The sequence below is a fragment of the Plecotus auritus genome (assembly GCF_963455305.1).
Source record: "Plecotus auritus genome assembly, chromosome: 10".
NCBI lineage: Eukaryota > Metazoa > Chordata > Mammalia > Chiroptera > Vespertilionidae > Plecotus > Plecotus auritus.
This window is the reverse complement of record NC_137785.1, coordinates 15090330-15109996: the sequence shown is the minus strand read 5'-3', so window position 1 is coordinate 15109996 and position 19667 is coordinate 15090330. Positions and strand designations below refer to the sequence as shown.

Genomic DNA, 19667 nt, shown 5'->3' with positions numbered 1-19667 from the left:
TTTTATTGATTTCAGAAAGGAAGGTAGAGAGAAACATCAAAGATGAGAGAATCATTGATCGGCTGCCTGCTGCACGCCCCCTACTGGGGATTCAGCCCACAACCGGGCATGTGCCCTTGACCAGAATGGAACCGGGACTCTTCAGTCCGCAGGCCCAAGGCTCTGTACACTGAACCACACCAGCTAGGGCCCTTTTTGTTTTTTTTAATGTAAGTGTACCCAAACAGGGATGAAGCCAGATTTAGGGGGTGGGAGGGTAGCTGTCCAAGGACTGAATCCCATGGATCTGGGCCAAGAAGGAGAAGGGCACATCATAAGGCTGGGAGAAACTTGGATAAAGGTGCAGGGATTGGACTGCCCCTAGCCGCGGGGAACAGCTGGAGCGACCTGGATAACAGGCTTGGATGTTCTGGACTAAATTTCTTTATTGGGTGGGAGGGGATGTACACAGCAAGGGGTGCGCTCCTGTGTGGCCTGGGTGGTGTGGCCACCACAGATTCGCTTCCCCCACCCCACGTGAGGAAAGGTCGGACACTGCACAGAGCCATTGAGAAAATGGCTGAGGATTAGGGATTAGGGTGAAGCTTCACCTCTTCTCCATTTTGCTCCAGCTCTGTGGCATGGCCGTCCATATCACTTGCTTTACTTAGCCCTGTCACTAGTAGTCTTTTGGCAGATTCGTTTTAAAAAAGTAATTTCTGCCCCTTTTGTAATCCCATCAACTTGAAAATGTAGGTGGAGATTCTATTACATATACATGAGATTTGCTTCGTTCCTCTTCAGTCACGAAAGTGCGGTGGCCAATAAAGTCGAAGACGAGTGTAAAGTCTCAGCTTCCACATGTCCATTCACAACGCCACCTCTGGCAAGTCCCTGGCCTAGCTCTCGAGTTGCCTTGGCAACGACGTCGCTGGTTCCTCCCTAAATCCCCTTTTTTGGGTTTTAGCTCCGCCTTCCCCCTCCCCCCCGCCCCGGATTGTTGCAAGGGCTGGGGAAAGCACCGCGAAAGTGCGGAGGCGAATATTAAGTGATTGAATTGAGTCGGGGCGCGGGAGGGAAGGGGCGTGGAAAGGCGTGCGGGGGCGTGGCTTGAGCTCGTGCTGGTTTCGCTCCAGGCTTAGTGATCTACCTGCTCTATCGCTTGGTATTTTGGTTGGCAGATTCCTCCCGCTTTTGGACTTCCTTCTTCGCCCATCCCACCCACTTTTAAATTCAAGGCTATGCTACTACTCATGAGCTCATACTTATTTTAGTTTATAAACTTAAATTGTATCTTACACAACGCTATTCAGCTACAGAAAATTGTTGATGAACCTGCAGTCTGCAAATGAAAGGCTATAGACTAGCAAGGGGGCATAAACTCGGTCTCCAGATAGAGGATCCCTCTGTCAGCATCCATCACCAATACTCATATTCAACAGCTATCACCTTTCAAGTTCTCCACTCCTTCACCTCTCTCCTTATCAGTTGGCCTAGCCCGGTAAAGCAGATATATTTTTTTATCTTTATCAACTCCCCTCCCTTATGCAGTGTCTGAGCTAGTGACGAAAGTGTGCGAGCCTGAACCACAGCTATCAGCACGGAGGCGGGAAGGCGGGGTGAGGGCGGCTCAGGTTCGCGCGTGCGCGCTGCTCCGGGAGACGGCGTCCGCCTGGCCCCGCCCGCCGCGCTCTGCAGTTCCGGCTCTGCGGATTCAGTGCTCACGTTTCTTTCTCCCTAGGCTCTAGCTGCCTTTTGTTCTCCCACTTCAGCAACCCGCGAGGCAACTCTGCTTGCAGATAGCTCAAATTGATTTTCTGCTTTTCTTAGTACGCGGTGGGCTCACCGGCCTTTAACGAAAGTGCGGCTGCGAACAAGCAGGCGGGCGCGGAGCTCGGGGGAGGCGCGCTCGAGCTCCCGGTGGCGGCGACGACTACGACGATCAGGAAAGCGGACGGAGGCGGCGCTTGAAAGAGCGGCGGAGCCCATGCCCCGGGACGGCGGGCGGGCCCGGAGAGACAAGTCCGGGGCCCGGGGCATGTCCCCGGGGCCCCCGTGAGGAGGCGGCGGCGGCGATGGAGAACCCGCCGCAGGAGGCGCCGCCCGGGCCGGGCGCGGACGGCGACGCCGAAGAGGCGCCCGCCGAGGCCCAGTCTCCCAGTCCCGCATCGTCCCCGACCGACGGGCGCCTCAAGGCTGCGGCCAAGCGCGTCACGTTCCCCTCCGACGAGGATATTGTGTCCGGAGCGGTGGAGCCCAAAGATCCTTGGAGACACGGTAACTACAACCTAGGCGAGGGGGCGGCTCGTGCGGGTCTCGGGAGTCGGTGCAACGCCCAGCACTCAGGTGGTGCTCAATAAATTGCTCCTAATGGTGACTTAAGGTGACAGTCGTCAGTTAGAGATGGGATAGCTATTGGGTTTGGAAGGTGAGACGTAGCTCGTTTATGCCCACCCCCACCTCCGCCTGATCGTTTCAGGAATTAAAACGGTGAGCAATTAAAAGAAAGTTTGGGAGATTGGGAGGACTTTGGCCTTTGAGTTCATAGTTCCCCCCAGAGAAGGATAGAGAGAGCTATCGGGGAGGAAGAAGGTCAGCATGGGTGCTGAAAGGGCAGTTGGAGAAGTCTGATGGGCCCATGGGGATGAAAGCGGTTACGTTTCCTGGTCTACAAGCCTTGGGGGAAGAGGAAGAGGAATACAGCTGCACTGTGGCTGTCGAGGAGGCGGTAAATCCTGGGGTCGGGAAAAGGGAGTCAAGGTAAACTCCCAGAAAAGGAGCAGAGGTGGTGGTCAATTTGGGGGTGGGTGAGATAGTCAGAGGTGTTAGATCTTGGCATGAAGAAGAAGAAAAGTCACTTCATGCTTGGAAGCAATACATTGGTAGTCGTATTGGTAGGAGCAGAGGAACTTTGGGGCCTGGTTATAGAAGGCTCTTTTTTTTCCCACCTGAGAAAGAATTGGGGAGTTGGAGTTGCTGGTCAGTAGAAGGTGGGAACATTGGAGAAGTTGGGTGGCTTGAGGTGTTGAGAGAGGAAGCAAGTCTAAGGATTGTAGGTCCCTGGAGAAGGTCAGGTCAGCGTTGGCACTGAAAGCAGCTAGCTGGGAGAGTGCTTTACACACAGGCTGGGAAGGTGGAAAGGCTCTCTTGTGATGGACTGCAGCGGTGAGGGTGAGTCCATTTCTGTGCTGGTGAAGTCTGTCTCGCTGCGGCGGAGAGCCCACAAAGAGAGGGAGCAGACTGGCCCTGGCTGTGTAGAAGTTGGCCTGTTGGCCCTGGGGAAAGAGGGGCTGTTGCTAGTCTATGGCAAAGGAGGAATTGATGGCTTCGGTGTGAGTGAGAAACATGGTAACTGGAAGCTGAACACACAGGGAGTCCACCATCAATGCCAGTGTGACTGGTTACTATTAAAGAGACAGGGGTTAATTTAAGATTCTTTTAAAAAATATATTTTTTTATTGATTTCAGAGAGGGAGAGGGAGAGAGAGATGGAAACATCAATGATGAGAGAGACTCATTGATCGGCTTCCTGCTGCACGCCCCCTACTGGGGATCAAGCCTGCAACCCCGGCTTGTGCCCTTGACCGGAATCCAAATGGGACCCTTCAGTCTGCAGGCCGACACTCTGTTATTCACTGAGCCAAACTGGGTAGGGCATAATTTAAGATTCTTGACATTGGAAGCCAGCCAAGTTCTTGGGCTCTAGGCCTCAGGGATAGGTGGTCACTTTTGGGTTGGAGGACTTGGGGGACTGGGGCTGAGGAAGGGAAGAGTGAGAATGGGCCCTGGCTGTAGCATGGTATTCAGTCCAGAGAGCTCAGAGCAGGCTGGGGTAAGGCCTGGGGAGACAGCAGGGTGGTGAAGAGCAGAGGCTCCAGTTCAAGTCCTGACTCTCATTTACCCACTTTGTGACCTCAGACTAGTAACCTAATTCCTCTGAGCCCCAGTTTCCTCATCTGTAAAGTGGGTGATAATTCCCATGCCTTCCCAGCTGGTGTGGCTTTGACCTATGAACCAGGAGGTCATGGTTTGATTAGTGGTCAGGGCACATGCCCTAGTTGCCGTCTTGATCCCCAGTCAGGGACATGCTGGAGGCAGCCAATCAATGATTCTCTCTCATCATTGATGTTTCTATCTCTCCCTTTCCCTTTCTCTCGGAAGCCAATAAAAATATATTTTAAAAAAACAACCACCATGCCACAGGGTTTAAGAGAGGAATAAATCAGATTGTGTGTGAAAAGTTATTGGCCAAGATGAGCCTTCATGAAGTTGCAGTTGTTATTGGTCATTTTAGGGGTGATGTTAGTTGATATTGGTCATTTTAAGAGTCAGGCTAGAGGAGTTGGTTCACAGGGTTGGGGCCTGGATGTGTCTGCTTTGCAAGCTTCCAGGAGAGGGGCAGAGATGGGACTCATTGGGCCTGGGGGAAGACGGTCCGTTTTGTTTTGTTTTTTAGTTTTTTGGTTTTTTTTAGATGGTCCGTTTTGGACTAGAGGGTTGCGGGGGGGTGGGGCAGTTAGAGAGTTTGGCACAGGGTGGGGTAAAATTTCTTCTGCAGGTTCTCGGAAGAGGAGCAGCTGTGGGTAACCAACCAGCTGTCTGGCTGGCTTTGAGTAAGCCGTTCTTCCCCAGCCTCCTGTTTCCCTCTGCAAATGGCGCTAATTGCTTCCATGAGGTAGTTGGGAGGATTAAATAAGATAGTCCTTGTAAGTTCCTGCTGTTACCCAGGCAGGGTCAGTTTTGCTTGTTTGTTTGTGTTTTTTTGTTTGTTTTTGGTGGGCAGTTTTGGAGAGGCAGTGAAGGAGCTTGAGGGAAGGGAAGAATGTCAAGACAAGAGTCAGCAGGAGTCTGGTTGCTGATTGGTCTGTGCTAAGTAAGGGGTGAAGATGCCTTGCAAGCTGGAGGAGTTTTGTTCCTGGAAGTTTAGAGAGAGACTGCAAGGACTGGTCAGGACTCACACTTTGGAGGAGTCAGTGGGTCTCAGGTGGGGAGGTGATGACATGGAGAAATGGGTCAGTGTATGGGCTGGAAGAGTTGGTTTGTCTCGACTGAGGAGAAGGGTTAAGGAGTTGGTCTGGCAGTAAAGGAGTTGGATGATCTTGGGCCCCAGGCAGGGAAGGGCGTCATTGGCGAAGGGGCGAGCCTGGACAATGGGATTTGCGGGACAGGAAATTGGAGGGTGTCTATCAAAGCTGAGGAGCAGGTGGCTTGCTTCTGTGCTTGGGGAGGACAGTGGCGTTGTTGACTGGCCTGGGACTGAGGGGGTGGAGGCTTGCCAGGCTTTAGAAGAGGAAAGTTGAGCCAAGGGGCTACCTAGTTGAGAGGTCAAAGGGTCTTGGCTGGGGACTGCAGGGAGGAGTGGGTTGGTCTTGGAGGAGGGGGCCAGAGGTTTTTTGGAGTTGATCTGTAAGCCATGAGAAAGCACAGAGGGTGTCATCTGCCCTGTGGACCTAGTGGGAAGGGTGATGGAGAAGTAATCCTGGGGCCTACTGTGCTGACATGATTCCAAGGCCAAGGGTGAGGAAGGAGTTGCTGGGTCTGAATTGGGAGAGAGGTCATTCAGAAGCTGTTCTTCCATCCTAGATGGAGAAGTTGCCTGGGCCAGGAGGTGCAGAGCACCCCTGGGCTGGGGGAAAGCACCCTAGAGGAATCGGGGCCCAACACAGGTGCCTGCTCAGCAGAGCCTTGCCCTGGCAGGAGAAGCTCTGGCCCCTGGCAGCCTCTGGCTGGGGTAGAGGAGGGCTGGGACGGGGACTAGAGTGGTGGCCTCACTGGGTGGGAGTCCTGGAGGTGTCTGCCTGAGGGCAAGAGCTCCATCAGGCTCTGCCATAGTTGGGGGCTTTCTGGAGGTGAGGTGCTATGGAGGAGGGAGATTGTCAGGGAGGCTCTCAGGCCTCCCAGAGCATAGAGAGTCCTTCCCTGGCTCCCATCTCACTTAGTGTCCCCACCACCCCAATTCCGGGGCCTGCTTGTTTTCTCCATCGTACGTTTGGCCATCTGATGTTATGTGCCAGTTTGTTTTTGCGTTAGTGGTCTCTCCCCCACCAGAATGGGCGAGCAGACCGTGTCTGTCCTTGGTCCCTCGAAGAACATGCAGCAGTTGTGGTTGAATGAGAGCTAGTGGACATGTGTGCAGCCATTCTGAAAGGGTGAGGCCCGGCCAGACCTGGGACCCATCTCGCCAGAGTGTGCTTCCAGGCCTCAGCAAGGCACTGGCTCTTGCTGAGCTTGTTTGTTTTCTCATCTGTGAAATAGTGACCCCTGCCCTGCTGACCACCCAGGGTGTCTGAGCCCATGGGATGAACCTCTTCCGGTGCATGTGGATGGGAAGTGAAGCTTGGGGAGGAGGTGGGGTGGAAACTATGAGTGGCAGACGCTGCCTCAGTACTGCCAGGCTGGGCATGTGTATACTGTGCTCTCAGGGGAGGGGGTGGGTGTGGAAGTGGGCACCAGCAGAGGAGGGGCTAGCTGGCTGCACCCCACCCCACCCTATGATTCCAGCTCTTCTGAGGGCCAAGGCCAGACTTGCACCAGGAACCCTTCTAGATCAAACTGCAAGAATGACCCAAGGCTCAGCTGTCCCACCTGCACGCTGTGCAGGGAGGCGTGGGGCTTGCAAGGCATGCATTAGAGAGCATGTGACACTGGTCAGAGTCTGGGAGGCTTGTCTTCTCTTCCCTCTAGTCCTACCAATGACTCATTCACCACTCCCTGACCTCCAGCCCCAGAGAGTCAGTCCTGGAGTGTGGGAGGGGGTATTGCCCACCAGGAAACTCCTGGTGTGGAGTGGAGGTGTCTGCAGGTTGAAGGGGCCCAAAGGTGCAGCCACCTGAGCTTGGGAGGGGGTGGTGGAGGCAGTGGCCATGTTGTTCTTAAATGGGGATCAAAGAGAGTGGAAGTGCCTTACTCTTTGTTCTTATTGAAACCTGGGCTGCAAATTGAGTCCTTGAAACTGGTTGGACAGGTAGAAATGACCTATTAGTGGTAGAGAGAGGCCCTTGGTTAAAATTCAGCTCATTTGTGCCATGGCTGGGTGGCTCAGATGATTGGAGCGTTGTCCCGTACACCAAAAGGTTGCCATTTCAATTCCCAGTCAGGGCACATGCCTAGGTTGTGGATTCTGTTCCTGGTTGGGGCATGTGCAGGAGGCGACTGATCAATGTTTCTTTCTCTCTCCTTTCCTTTCTCTCTAAAAATCAATAAATTACAACAATAACATATCCTCAGCTGAGGATTAAAAAATTTTTTTCAGCTTGTTTGAGCATAAGTGGTGGTGTTGCTGGAGAGTGGGAAATGGGGTTGTGGAGGGTGGCTTGGACGCTTTTACCCAGATTTCCATCTGGGTCCAACCTCATCTACTACAGGCATTGGTACATTGACTGCCGTGTGACTTTGGGCCATCAACAGTGTGACTTTGGGTGTGATTTTTCTGTCTATAAAATGCAGCTGACAACAGTACCTCATAGGGTGATGGTAAGGATTAAGTAAGATAACAGTCCATGGGTGAGAAAGGTGAAGGGATTAAGCAAAGACACAACAGAAAAACTCATAGACAACAGTATGGTGATTACCAGAGGAAAAGAAGGGTGGGGGTTAAATGGTGATGGAAGGAGACTTGGCTGGGGGTGGTGAACACACAATACAATATACAGATGACGCATTATATGACCCCTGAAATCTATATAATTTTATTAACCAATGTCACCCTAATAAATCCAATTTTTTTAAAAAAGATAATAGCCCATAGTGAATGCTCAGCAGATGTCTCCTTTGCATTTCTTGTCATTGCCCCCACCTAGAGTCTCTAACCCTTAGTGTGCTTCCTACCCCATCAGATCCCTGCTGTCCCTGACCTACTCCTTTGAGATGAGTGCCCAGCCATCCTGACTGGGCATGGGAAAGACATCCAGGCCTGATCCTATCTGTTACAAGCTGGGTGACTGTGGGCAAGTTGCCCAACCTCTGAGCAGAAACTAAATTAGCATGCCTTGTACCATCAGCCTGAGAGCGGCTTTAAGGGCACCAAGATTCTAATCTGCAAGTGTTAGCCCCAGCCTCTCCAGGTACCAGCTGATGACAAGTTTCAACTACTCCCTGAGCCTTAATCCCCTCTGTAGAATGTCCCCCGCCCCCACTCCAGCCATCTGCCCTGTTGGGACATGACCTGGTTGATGGTACTATGGTGTGCGTGCCTGCTCTGCCAGGCCAGGCCCTTTGCACACTCAAACTCAGGCAGGCTGCCCTCATTCCTTCCACCAACTCTCTATTTGTGTCCGCATCATATTTCCCTCTTCAAGGGCAAAGACTGTGTGAGAGTCACCTCTGTGACCTCAGTCCTGGCGCACAGGAGGGCTCAGATGCTGGACGAATGGCAGAGGAATGAGGTTTGTCCTCGCATCCAGGGTGGTATTTGGGAGAAAGCTCTTTGGCGTAGTTAATCCAGTTTGTGCCAGAACAGGGGCCCTTCCTCAGAGGTCTGCAGGCCGGCTTTGGCACCATCTGGAGCCCCAGAAAGAGCATGAAGATCTGGCGCACAGTAGGCACTCAGCAGATAGGCATTGAGTGAGGCAGTGGAAGTGCATGCATGTGTGCGTGTATGCGTTCTGGAAGTGAGGCATTGTGGCTCCCATTAGTCTTTCACAGTCATTCATATTAAGAACCCGTAGAGCCAGGTGTCTGGGCTGGACTGGCTATAAGAGGCAGTCTCTGGGATTGGGGGCTAGGAATCTGTTTCTGCAAAGCTCCTCAGATTTGACCGTCCTTGTGCTCAACGGTTCCTTATTCAGCTCATTTGGCCAACACTCAGTCCCAAGCCTGCTGCCTTTTAGACCCCAGTTCAGGGGTGGCTGGGGTTGACCTCACAGACTTGGATTGGAGCAAATTGAAATGTCTGACTTGAGATAACCATAGAAATTCGAGTTGGGAAGGCAGCCTGGTGTGGTCGAACGGAGAGGGCTCCAGGTTGAAATCCCTGCCCTCTGCATGACCTTAATAGTCACCACTCATTGCCTTCCATGTGCCTGCCACTGGGCTAAGTGCTATTCTTTCCAATTAGTAGATGAGGAAATGGAGGTACAGGGAGGTGAAGTAGTTTACCTGAGGTCACAGAGCCAGTAAGTGGTTGAGCTGGGATTCAAACCCAGGTAGTCTAGCTCCGGAGCCTGCACTCTTGGCCCCTGTGGACTGACATTCTGTGCTTTGGCTGCTGCATTCAGTCTGCATATGGTGTACTTTCTTCTTCTATAACCCATAACCCTTTACAAAATGGAGGTGACAATTCTGGCCTGGCAGGGCTGTGGCAGGGTTGAGAAACAGACCGAATAAAGGGTCTGGCCCAGTAGGCACTCAGGAGGAGGTTCACTGTGGTTCTTGGACGGGTGTCCTGGGAGGTCCCCACTGTGCTATTCCTGTGTCCTCAGCGTGGGGTTCTTGTTTTGACCCTTGGCCTGAGTTCTTTCTGTGCTACACAGTGCCTGGTACGTGGTGGATGTTCAGTACATCCTGGCTGAGTGTGCAGTTCTGGCCCTGTAACAACCATTCATTTAGCAAGGTGAGGCCATGCCAGGTGTGGGGTTGGGGAAGACAGGCCGGGCCCTGTTCCATGGAGTGAAGGAGATACACAGTAAACAATTCTAATAAATCACAGTGCCCAGGACTCTGATTAGGAAGAGCTCACGGGGTGTATGCAGGCGGGCAGGGCAGGGCAGAGGTAGCTTCCTGGAGGAAGGGCCATGGGGTCTAAAGAAATTATAGGAGTTAGCCAGGTGAGGAGCAGTGGAAGGATGTGCAAAGTGTTGGAGGTGGAGAGAGCTAGTGAGGTGCTTCCAAGGAACAGAAAAAAGCCAGTCTCACTGGAGTGGGGAATCTAGAGGTGGAGGCGGGAGGGTCGGAAGTGAGGCTGGAGAAGGTGGAGAGACCACCTGCCAGGTGGGACCTCCTGGGCCTGAGGATGGTGGGGGGCAGTGGGTTTTAAGAAAGGGCATACCTGGTGTTTTTAATAGAACCTTTGGTGGTGGTGGCATAAGGGGGGTGAGACCGAGGCTGGGAGACCAGGGAGGTGGCCATGGGCCAAGAGCCTGTGGACTCTGGGCCTTGTGGCCCTGTGTTGGCTAGTAGCTAACATTTGACTTCATTGATTTATTCATTAGGTTTAGCTGAACTTTTCCTCTCCTTTCCTCTCCTTTGGGCCAGGTATATTCTGAAATTCAGAATTCCCTGGGTTTTACAAGAGCGATTTTCCAGTAGGCAGTTCCTTCTTGAATCTGTGAATTGGTAGAAATATGATAGGCAGCTCGGGATTCCTGCTTTGGAGTTTACTGGCCACTCAGCTTCACTGCCTCAGGGGCCTTGCTTGTGAGGGGATTGAGGATTATTCCCTGCTTGGAAAGCAGCTGGAACACTTACTAGCTATTGCAGGCACTCAGGAAGGCCTTGGTCAAGTTGAATGAGGATGTGCCCCTGCTGTGAGCCTGCCCTGGCTCCCTCCTCTAAAAGCAATGGCAGTCTCACTTCCCTGGGCTGGATGGGATAGGAAAGCACTCTGCCTGGGTGTGAATTCATCTGCATGAACGTGGGCATGTCCAGAAACCTCCTGTGCCACATGGTCCTGTGTGTGAGGCCATTTGGACAGAGGAGATGTCTATTTCAAAGCTTTCTGACTCCTTGGGAGGAGCCAGGCCTTCGCAGCTGGGAGTACACCCAGACTCCAGCATCAGGCAGGTCTGGCGAGAATGCCCCAGGTCCTGCATGTCACTGCTCCCAGGCAGGCACCGCCACTGTTCACCTGGCCTGATGCTGCCGGGCTAGGGTGGCTCACTGCATTTAGGCAGCTGGAGTAGAAGTGGGCAGCTCCCTCTGTGGCTGAGCGCAGGTGGGGTTCGGGGGGAGCTGCACGGAAGCTGGGTCTGGTGTTTCCATTAGTGAGGGAGAAGGGGGTTCAGAGGCGGGGTGCCCACAGGAATGATAGGCATCATCACTCTTTGGTCCTTTCCCTGAATTTGGAAGGCAGTTCCATGAAAGCAGGCCATCACGGTTTGGCTCCTTGTCCCCAGAATCCCTCACAGTGCTCGGCACTCCACAGGCCCTCACACTGGATGGGTTGGTGGTGGATGGAGGTACACAGTAGGCACTCTAAAGTTAGCCTCACCCCCTTCCTTACTCTCTGTAGCTGGTTTGGAGCCAGTGCCTCAAGGTGGGGGTGTTGGTTTGGAAGTGTCTGCTGACAGCCACTTGGCTCTGTGACTTGCCTGCCACCCTCTCCCTTTCCAGCAGAAGCCTGGGTTTGGAGCTCTGGTCGGGTGGGCGGGCCTCTCTTGGAACCCTTTGGGATCAGACTCGTGTGCCACCTTCACACCCACTCTTCCATCTCTCCACAGTCTTCCTGTCACACCAGCTGCCATCACCATGTAGTGGGAGAGCTGCTGGTGCTGTGTGCAACCCTCCCCCTTGTGCAAAGCTAAGCACAACTGAACACACTGGGCTCCTCAGAGCAGCATGGCGGGAGGGGCTGTGGAAGGTAAAGGCAAACGGGAGTGACCCTGCGGAGGGGTCCTGCTTCCAGTCCACGATGATAATGGCGGAGGTGGTGGTGGAGCCACTGTTAGAAGCTCTTACCAGACTCGGTCTCCTCACAAGCATTCACTCTTTTAATCTTCCAGCAGCAGAGGGGACAAGCCAAGGCCCAGGGGTGCCAAGGCCACACAGATAGTAAGGGGAGGAGCGTGGTCAGAGCAGACGGAATGGTTTTCATCCTCTGTCCTGCTCCTTCAAAATCACAGGAGGAAGTCCACACCCCTGAGGCAGGTGGGAGACCCTTCCCACTCAGCTGTCCTTCCCCTCCCACTCCAGACCCATAGATGATGGTTCCCTCTGCCCAGTGTGCCCTTTGCCAGTCCCCCTGCCTTTCCTGACCAACTCCTGCTCATCCTTCCGAGCTGGCTCATGTCACCTCCTCAGTGAGGCCCTCCTTAGTCCCAGGATGCTGCTGCACTCTCCCAGGTTCCCAAGACACCTTCCACACTGTTGTTATTTGTTGGGTCCATCTCCCCCCACTGGATGCAGAAGCTCCATGAGGGACTGCATCTTGTCCATCCGGCTCCCTGGAGGAGGCAAACCACTAAACACACCCAGGCACCTTGGTGACGCCCGGCAAAGTGGGTCTGCTAGCGAGCACCCCAGGCTTGGTCCTCAGAAGGGTTGAGTGCCGGGAAGAGAGCAGGAGGATGTCATTCTTTGGATTATTTGTTTACGCATCCATTTCTTCATTCATCCCTTACTGGCACACCCCTGTTTGTCTCCACTTTGCTCTGCCTGTGACAGGTGGAGTCCTGACTACTCTCCCTGCTTTGTGATGCTCCCTCTGCATTCTTGAAAAAGCAGACCTCCTCTCCTGATTCAAATTACACTTTGTGACTCACTGGCTTTCACACCTAGTCCAGGGTCCCTGCACCAGCTTTGGTTGCCCAGCCCCTATTGTCCTCACTGACCACGGCTGGGATGACAGCAAGTCAACATGAGGCCCTGCCCTCATGCAGCTCGGGTCCAGAAAAGAAGTGTGAAGGGGGAGGGGAACAACAAGTCTGCCTCTGGTGTCCCCTTGTCTGGTCTGGGAGACCCCGAGCTATTCAGCCTGGTAAATTGCAGGAGTGTCGGACTGGGACACAGACCTATCTTTGCTCTTGACTTGCTGTGGGTTGTAGGCCAAGGCACTGCCCTCTCTGTGCAGCAAGATGGTGTCTGAGGCCCTGGCCAGGTAGGTCAGGTGGAACATCATGATACACCAAGGTTGCCAGTTCAGTCCCTGGTCAGGTGCATGCAAGAAACAACCAATGAATTCATGAATAGGTGGAACAACAACCTGATGTTTCTCTTAAATCAATAAATAAAATAAAGATGGTGTCTGAGGTCCTTTCGCATTGTGTGTGTTTCCCCATCTCTGCATAGGTCACACCCACAAGTTACGGAATTGAATGGGTCCCAGGACCTCCTCCCCATCATGGGGTGGGGCTGAGAGAGCCTCGGTTCTGATTACTGATCGGCCTTTCTACTTTTGTGACAGGTGACCTAATTCCCTGTCCCCCCAACAGCAAGGTGTGTCACAGGAGGAGGTGGAAGATGTCAGTGGTGTCCAGCCACCCAGCTCAGGCCTCCATCCTCTCTCCTCTTCCTCCATCTCATTCCTTGACCTGTACCTGCCTTCTTTCCCAGGCTTGGGTCCTTGCTCCCTATCCCATCTCTCCCCACTATGATCAAAATGACCAGAAAGTGCTGTGTTTCCCTGGGGAGCCTCCTTCCTTGCTAGGCCTGGGCTCAGCCCTCGGGATTTGCAGTGCAAAGCTTTTCTGGGCTCCCCTGTCCTGGCCCTGGGAGGGCAGGGCTGGAACTGTCTTGGTCGCTGTTCTGTGCCAGCACAGCTCTAGACACAGGGCACGTGCTCAGTGAGTGTCCTTCCATTAGGATGGAGGTGGGAGGTGGGTAAAGGTATACCCCAGAGGCCATGCCCTCCGTTAACCCTGCCTTGACTTCCCCTGTCTGGCAGCACCTGACCCTATCTGGTCCTGGGGAAGACATCCTAGGCAGGTTGGCCCAGTGGGTGGAGCAGGCCCCATCTGACTTACTGAGCAAGCACCAGCTGTTGGGCCCAAATGCCTATACTCCCTGACCACCCAGTCAAGAGATTCTGGTTCTAGCAGGAGCCCGTCCCATCTCCAGAGCCTGGATTACCAGGAGTGGAGGGTAACCTCCTTGTTTTACAGATGAGGCCAGGGAGGAATGGCCTGGCACTCAGGACAGGGCTCCTGCTGATCTCCTCAGTCACCTCTGGAGCTTTGAGGGGCAGCATTCGAATCCTAGAGGAGGGCAAGTGAGAGACCTGCCTTGTCCTGGCTTTGTGATGCTGTTATTAGTAGAAAGGTTTGGGCTCTGGGGAAATGGAAATTCCACTTCCACCCAGCACAAAGCTGAGGGAGTCTCCCTCTCCTCACCCCCTCATGGAGCTGGTGAGGGCAGCTGGGGGAGTGCAGCTGGAATCCCTTGATGGTTGTGACTAAGGCCGTGGTCGGCAAACTGCAGCTCTCGAGCCACATGCGGCTCTTTGGCCCCTTGAGTGTGGCTCTTCCACAAAATACCACGGCCTGGGCGAGTCTATTTTGAAGAAGTGGCGTTAGAAGAAGTTTAAGTTTAAAAAATTTGGCTCTCAAAAGAAATTTCGATCGTTGTACTGTTGATATTTGGCTCTGTTGACTAACGAGTTTTCTGACCACTGGACTAAGGGAAGGATCACTACCTTGATTCTTTTCTGACTATAAAGGTAAGGTCTGTTCTTTTGAAAAAAAGAAAAAGAAATTGGGAAGTCTAAAGAAGAAAAAATAAAAATTGCTTGCAATCTCACCCAGTTTTTTGTTTGTTTGTTTGTTTTTAAATATATTTTATTGATTTTTTACAGAGAGGAAGGGAGAGGGATAGAGAGTTAGAAACATCGATGAGAGAGAAACATCGATCAGCTGCATCCTACACACTCCCCACTGGGGATGTGCCTGCAACCAAGGTACATGCCCTTGACCGGAATCGAACCTGGGACCCTTGAGTCCACAGGCCGACGCTCTATCCACTGAGCCAAACCGGTTAGGGCTCACCCAGTTGTTGTTTTTTTTAATCCAGTTCTTTTGAGATGTAATTCATATACATTTCATCCTTTCAAAGTGTGCAAGTCTTTGGTTTTCAGTTTTGCAGAGTTGTACATCTAATATCACAATTTTAGAACATTTCCATTGCCCCCAAAAGAAATCTTGAACTCCATTACCTGTAAGTCCTGCCCCTTCCACCTTTGACCTCAGCAGCCACTGATGTGTTCTCTGTTTCTTTAGCTTCTGGACATTTCATATAATGGGATCATGTGATATGTGGCCTTTCGTGTCTGGCTTCTTTCATTTAGCGTGATGTTTTCAGAGTTCATGCATTTTTCTGTCCGCCATTCCTTGTTATTGCTGAACATATGTTCTGTTATATGGATGCCCCACATTTATCTATTCATCCGATGCATATTTGGGTTGTTTCCACCCGTGTTATGAATAATGATGCTGTGGGTATTAATGTACAGGTTTTTGTGTGGATGTGTATTTTTTTTCTCTAGGAGTAGACGTGCTGGGTCATATGGTGACTGACTGGCCATTTGAGGGATTGATTGCCAGCGGGTTTCCCACTCTACTGCCCCACTTGACATTCTCCTTCAATCCTTGTTGCTGTCTGTCCCTTTGCCTCTCGCCACCCTAGAGGGTATGAAGTGGGATCTCATTGTGGCTGTGATTTGCTCTTCCCTGATGGTTGATGGCATTGAGCATCTTTTCATGGGCTTATTGGGCACCTGTATATCTTCTTTGGAGAAGGGTCTATTCATATCCTTTGCCCATTTAAAAATTGGATTGTTTGCCTTTTTATTATTGAGTTGTGAGAGTTCTATATATATGCAGGCTTTTATCAGAGAAATGATTTGCACCACCTGGAATGTTTTCAACGTTAAATGCCAGAGCATTTCCTTCCCATCTCTTTTCTATGGCTAGATACCCTGCCACAGACAGATAAAAATAAAACTGGGAGGGTACTTTGTTGAGTATCCTGTGTTTTCACTTCATTTTCGCATTTTGTACAAAGTATGATTAAAATATATCACTGAGCCATTGTAATTTGTTCTAGCCATTTCCGCATTGCTGAGCATTGAGGTCCTTTTCAGTTTCCAGTTGCATAAATAATGCAGTGACGTTCATCCTTGTCCATAAATCTTCATGTTTATCACGGGAGCTTTCTCTGAAGAAATTCCTAGAAGGTGGTTTTACCAGGTCAGAGGTTAGGAAAGAACCTTTGAAGCCTCAGATTCCATCTGTGCCTGCCTAGGACCATGAGCCTTGAGTCTGAGTCATGTCGCTCTTTAAAAATGTTTTTATTACTGCTATATGCCAACAGGATGATTTTAAGGACTGTGGTTATTTTTTAAAGAAGACACACACATACAATAGGATTGAATGTATATGGTGACAATTACCCCCAAAAAAGGTATGTGTCGGGTTGGGGTGGAGCTAAGAGTTACAAATAAGTCAGGGAACCAGTGTCTTATGCTGATAGTCATTGGAAGTTTTAAAAGAACACATTTGTCTAAAAGAACTGGAATAGAACCAGGGACCTCTCGGTGCATGGGAAGAGACTCAACCACCTGAGCCACACCAGCTATGGCTTGATTTAAAAATAAATAAATAAATGAGTGAATTGCTCGGCCGGCATGGTTCAGTGGTTGAGTATTGACCTATGAACCAGGAAGTCACTGTTTGATTCCCAGTCAGGGTACATGCCTAGGTTGTGGGCTCGATCCCCAGTGGGGGTCATGCAGGAGGCAACTGATTAATGATTCTCATCATTGATGTTTCTATCTCTATCTCTTCCTTCCTCTCTGAAATCAATAAAAATATATTTAAATAAATAAATGAGTGAATGATATTTGCATTTGGGTATCTTGATGCCAAGATGGTGTCTTGTTTTAATGAGCACTCCTTTGATTGGCCGTTAACCTGTTTATTGTTATCACATTATGATTTGGGGAGTTGTTTTTTCATATCTTTTGCTTAGTTTTGTTTTGGGATTTCTTATAAGGACTCCTTTTAAAACACTGACTCTTGGAATTTTATTGTACAGATAGAATTCCCTCATTTATCATTTGCCGTGCTGGAAAGGTGGGGGAGGGGAGCAAGACACCTCTTTCCTTCTTGAAAAAGTCACTTTCTCCTTTGCTCTTTTACTGGGTCTCCATAGCAGGGTACCTGTCCCAGCCTGAGCAGCTGGGGTGGGGGTGGAGGAGCGCTGGTGGCTGCGGATCTACCTGAGCCTTGGTGGCAGTGCTGTGTAGGGGGAGGGCGCTTTAGTGGCGGCCAGTCCCAGGCAAAGCGACAGCAGATTACAGAGGGTCCCCTGTGAACACAGCTGCAGCCACTGTTTGCTGAGCACCAGGCTGAGCAAGCTGGTGAAGCTGGTGGGACCCTCATTTTGTGACTCAGAGCCATCAATCCCTTGCTATGATTGTGCAGAATGTGGCCAAAGCCAGGGCAGTTCTGTCCAGGTCCCTGGACACATCACTCTGCCACAGCTACAGAGGCTCAGTGAGTCCCTGGAGCCCAGACTCAAGCTCCTTTCACTGCAGGGCCCCACAACATCAGCACCCCACGTGGGAGGATCCCTTTTGTCATGCGATCCTCCCCCGCTCCCCCAATAGCTCCCTGATCCCTGTTATCTGTCCTTGAAGGCTGTGGCCTTACCTGTGGTCTCCTGCCTCATCTCAGGTGTCCCCCTCGATCTCTTGATTTTGCTCCAGCAGCCACATACCAGGCCTGTTTCCTGTGCCTGGGAGGGTTTCCCCAACTTTTGTGTAGCTCATTGTTCACATTGACTTACTGTCTTGTGCCCTGTCCCCTTCAGTGTAAGCAGCTTGGGAGCACATGGTCTGCTATTGGGTTCAGTGCTGTAGCCCTGGCATTTAGTCCAGTGCCTAGAAATATTGGAATGAATGAGTGAATGAATGAATTTCTGACTCTTAACCTTTTAGATCTCCGCCTAAATGCTCCTTCCTCTTGCATGTCTTCCCTAACTACTGCTTCCAACCTAAATTCACATGCTTACTTTTCCCATAAGAGTGTTTTTCTTATAATTTAATATTTGTTTTTATCCTTACCTGAGGATATGCTTTTATTGATCTTTCAGAGAGAGAGAGAAACAGAAACATTGATGTGAGAAACATCAATCAGTTGCCTCCCACATGTGCCCCAACTGGGAATCGAGCCCACAACCTTTTGGTGTATGGGACGATGCTCCAACCAACTGAGCCACCCAGCCAGGGCTGATTTGACATTTGTATTTGTGTACTTACTTGTCTGCCTTCCTAGCAGCTACTCCCCAGGTCTGTTTTGTTTTCCATTGTCTGCCCAGCCCAGGTTGTTCGGTAAAGAATGAATACATACATCCTTTAGTTCCCAAACAGACCTTCTGAGGGTAAGTGGTGTTACTCACCTTTCACAGGTGAGGAAAAGTGAGGTTGAGCAGTGGGAAGTTCCAGGCACCAGGTTTCCATCCCTGGAGCCTTGGACGGACCAGTAACTTGATTTTCAAATTCCAAACTAGAGCTCCCCCAATGCCTCCAAGTGCAGCTGGCCATCTGGTTCCCCTGACCGGATGCCTGAGGCGGGCAGCCTGAAATAGCCTGCCTGCTTCTGGCAAAGCTGGTTGTCCCCTGATGGGCATCGACTTTCTCAGAGACCACCTTCCCTGAGCTTGGCCCGTTGCCTCCTGGAACTTTGGTGGGTGGCAGTGATTGGAAGCAATGAGCACTGAGTGACTTGCAGACCTTTTTCAAGCACCTTGGTGCCCCTGACCCTGTGCTGGGTGGGTCTCTTGCCTGTTTGTTTCATTTGACCCTGACAGTGACCTTCAGTTTCCCAGAGGCACTGTCAGCTCTCTCTGAGCCTTTGCACACATATTCCTTCTGCTGCAACACTCTTCTCCCTCCCTCTGCTTTTTACATTATTGTTATTAAATTCTTCTTTCGGCATGTGAACTATGTAAGTAACATACATGTAAGTTAAAGTGTAATGTAATGAAGACCTGTGAGCTTACCTCCCAATGGAGGGAGGGATAAGAACATTGCCACTAACTCACCTCCACCTGTGGTGGGTGGGCAGAACTGGAGCTCCCTGACTGCTATACTGAGTGTTGTGATTGTCATGCCTTGGTGGTGATGGTCTATGTATTTTTTTAAGTTTTATAACCTGTGTGTATATGCTGAAAAGTATGGTGTTTAGTTTTGCTTGTTTTTGAGTTTTATAAGAATGGCATTGTGCTCCCAGTTTCATCCATGTAAGTGCTCCAGAGTACTCCATTATATGGCCAGGCCTTCGATTGTCCATTGTGCTGTTAGTGGATGTTTGGGCCGCTTCCAGCTTTCATGATTACAAATTGGTGCAGCTATGAACCTTCTGGTACATGTACCTGCGACGTGAGCAAGATTTTCTCCAGGACACAGACCTGGGAGTGGGATTGCTGCTTATAGTTGGTGTTTCTGTGCAGCTTTACATGGTAACGCCAAACTCTCTCACTTGGCTCTCCCCGCCTTTACTTGGCTAACTCCTACTCGTTCTCTTAAGCTCACCTGTCCACCTTTCTTGCTTTCAAAGATATCTGTGGAACACCTACCATATGTCAGGTGCAGTTATATTTCGGGGTGCAAAGGTAAATGAGACAGCCCTAGTGCTCACATGGCCAAGTGGTATTAGGTACCACTCCTCCAGGAAGCCCTCCCTGACCCCCAGACTGAGTTAGGTGCTCTCCTTGGCTCCCCTGCCCCAGTCCAGCCTACTCTGTGTCATCACTGTGTAGAGATGGGTCTGTCTCCCTCACTGGACAGGTGCCCTGTTGTATACAGTGATCAGAGCTGTTTTGAATGCTGTATCCCCAGCATCACCCACACGGAGGTGATGGATTCAGGGAAGGGTTTGTGGTGAGCTAAGATGCTCACACTTGAGGCAGGTGGGATTAAGAAAAAGAAATGGAATCCAGTATTTAGTATTTGCTGGAGTTCAACCTGGGCCCCAGGCCCAACTGGCCCCAAAGCCCAGCACTTCCTCAAATGGCTGAGCCCACAAGATGCCTGACCTGTA

General features: G+C 51.1%; 1 protein-coding gene across 1 annotated transcript in view; it reads left to right on the top strand.

Annotated features, from left to right (window-relative positions):
* The first annotated feature begins 1841 nt into the window (after positions 1-1841).
* Positions 1842-19667, top strand: part of PPP1R37 (protein phosphatase 1 regulatory subunit 37) — a 43815-nt gene continuing 25989 nt past the window's right edge. Inside the window, exon 1 of the mRNA XM_080645282.1 lies at positions 1842-2256. Coding sequence (XP_080501408.1) covers positions 2055-2256 — 202 coding nt within the window. The 5' untranslated portion in view covers positions 1842-2054. The remainder of the gene's footprint in view (positions 2257-19667) is intronic.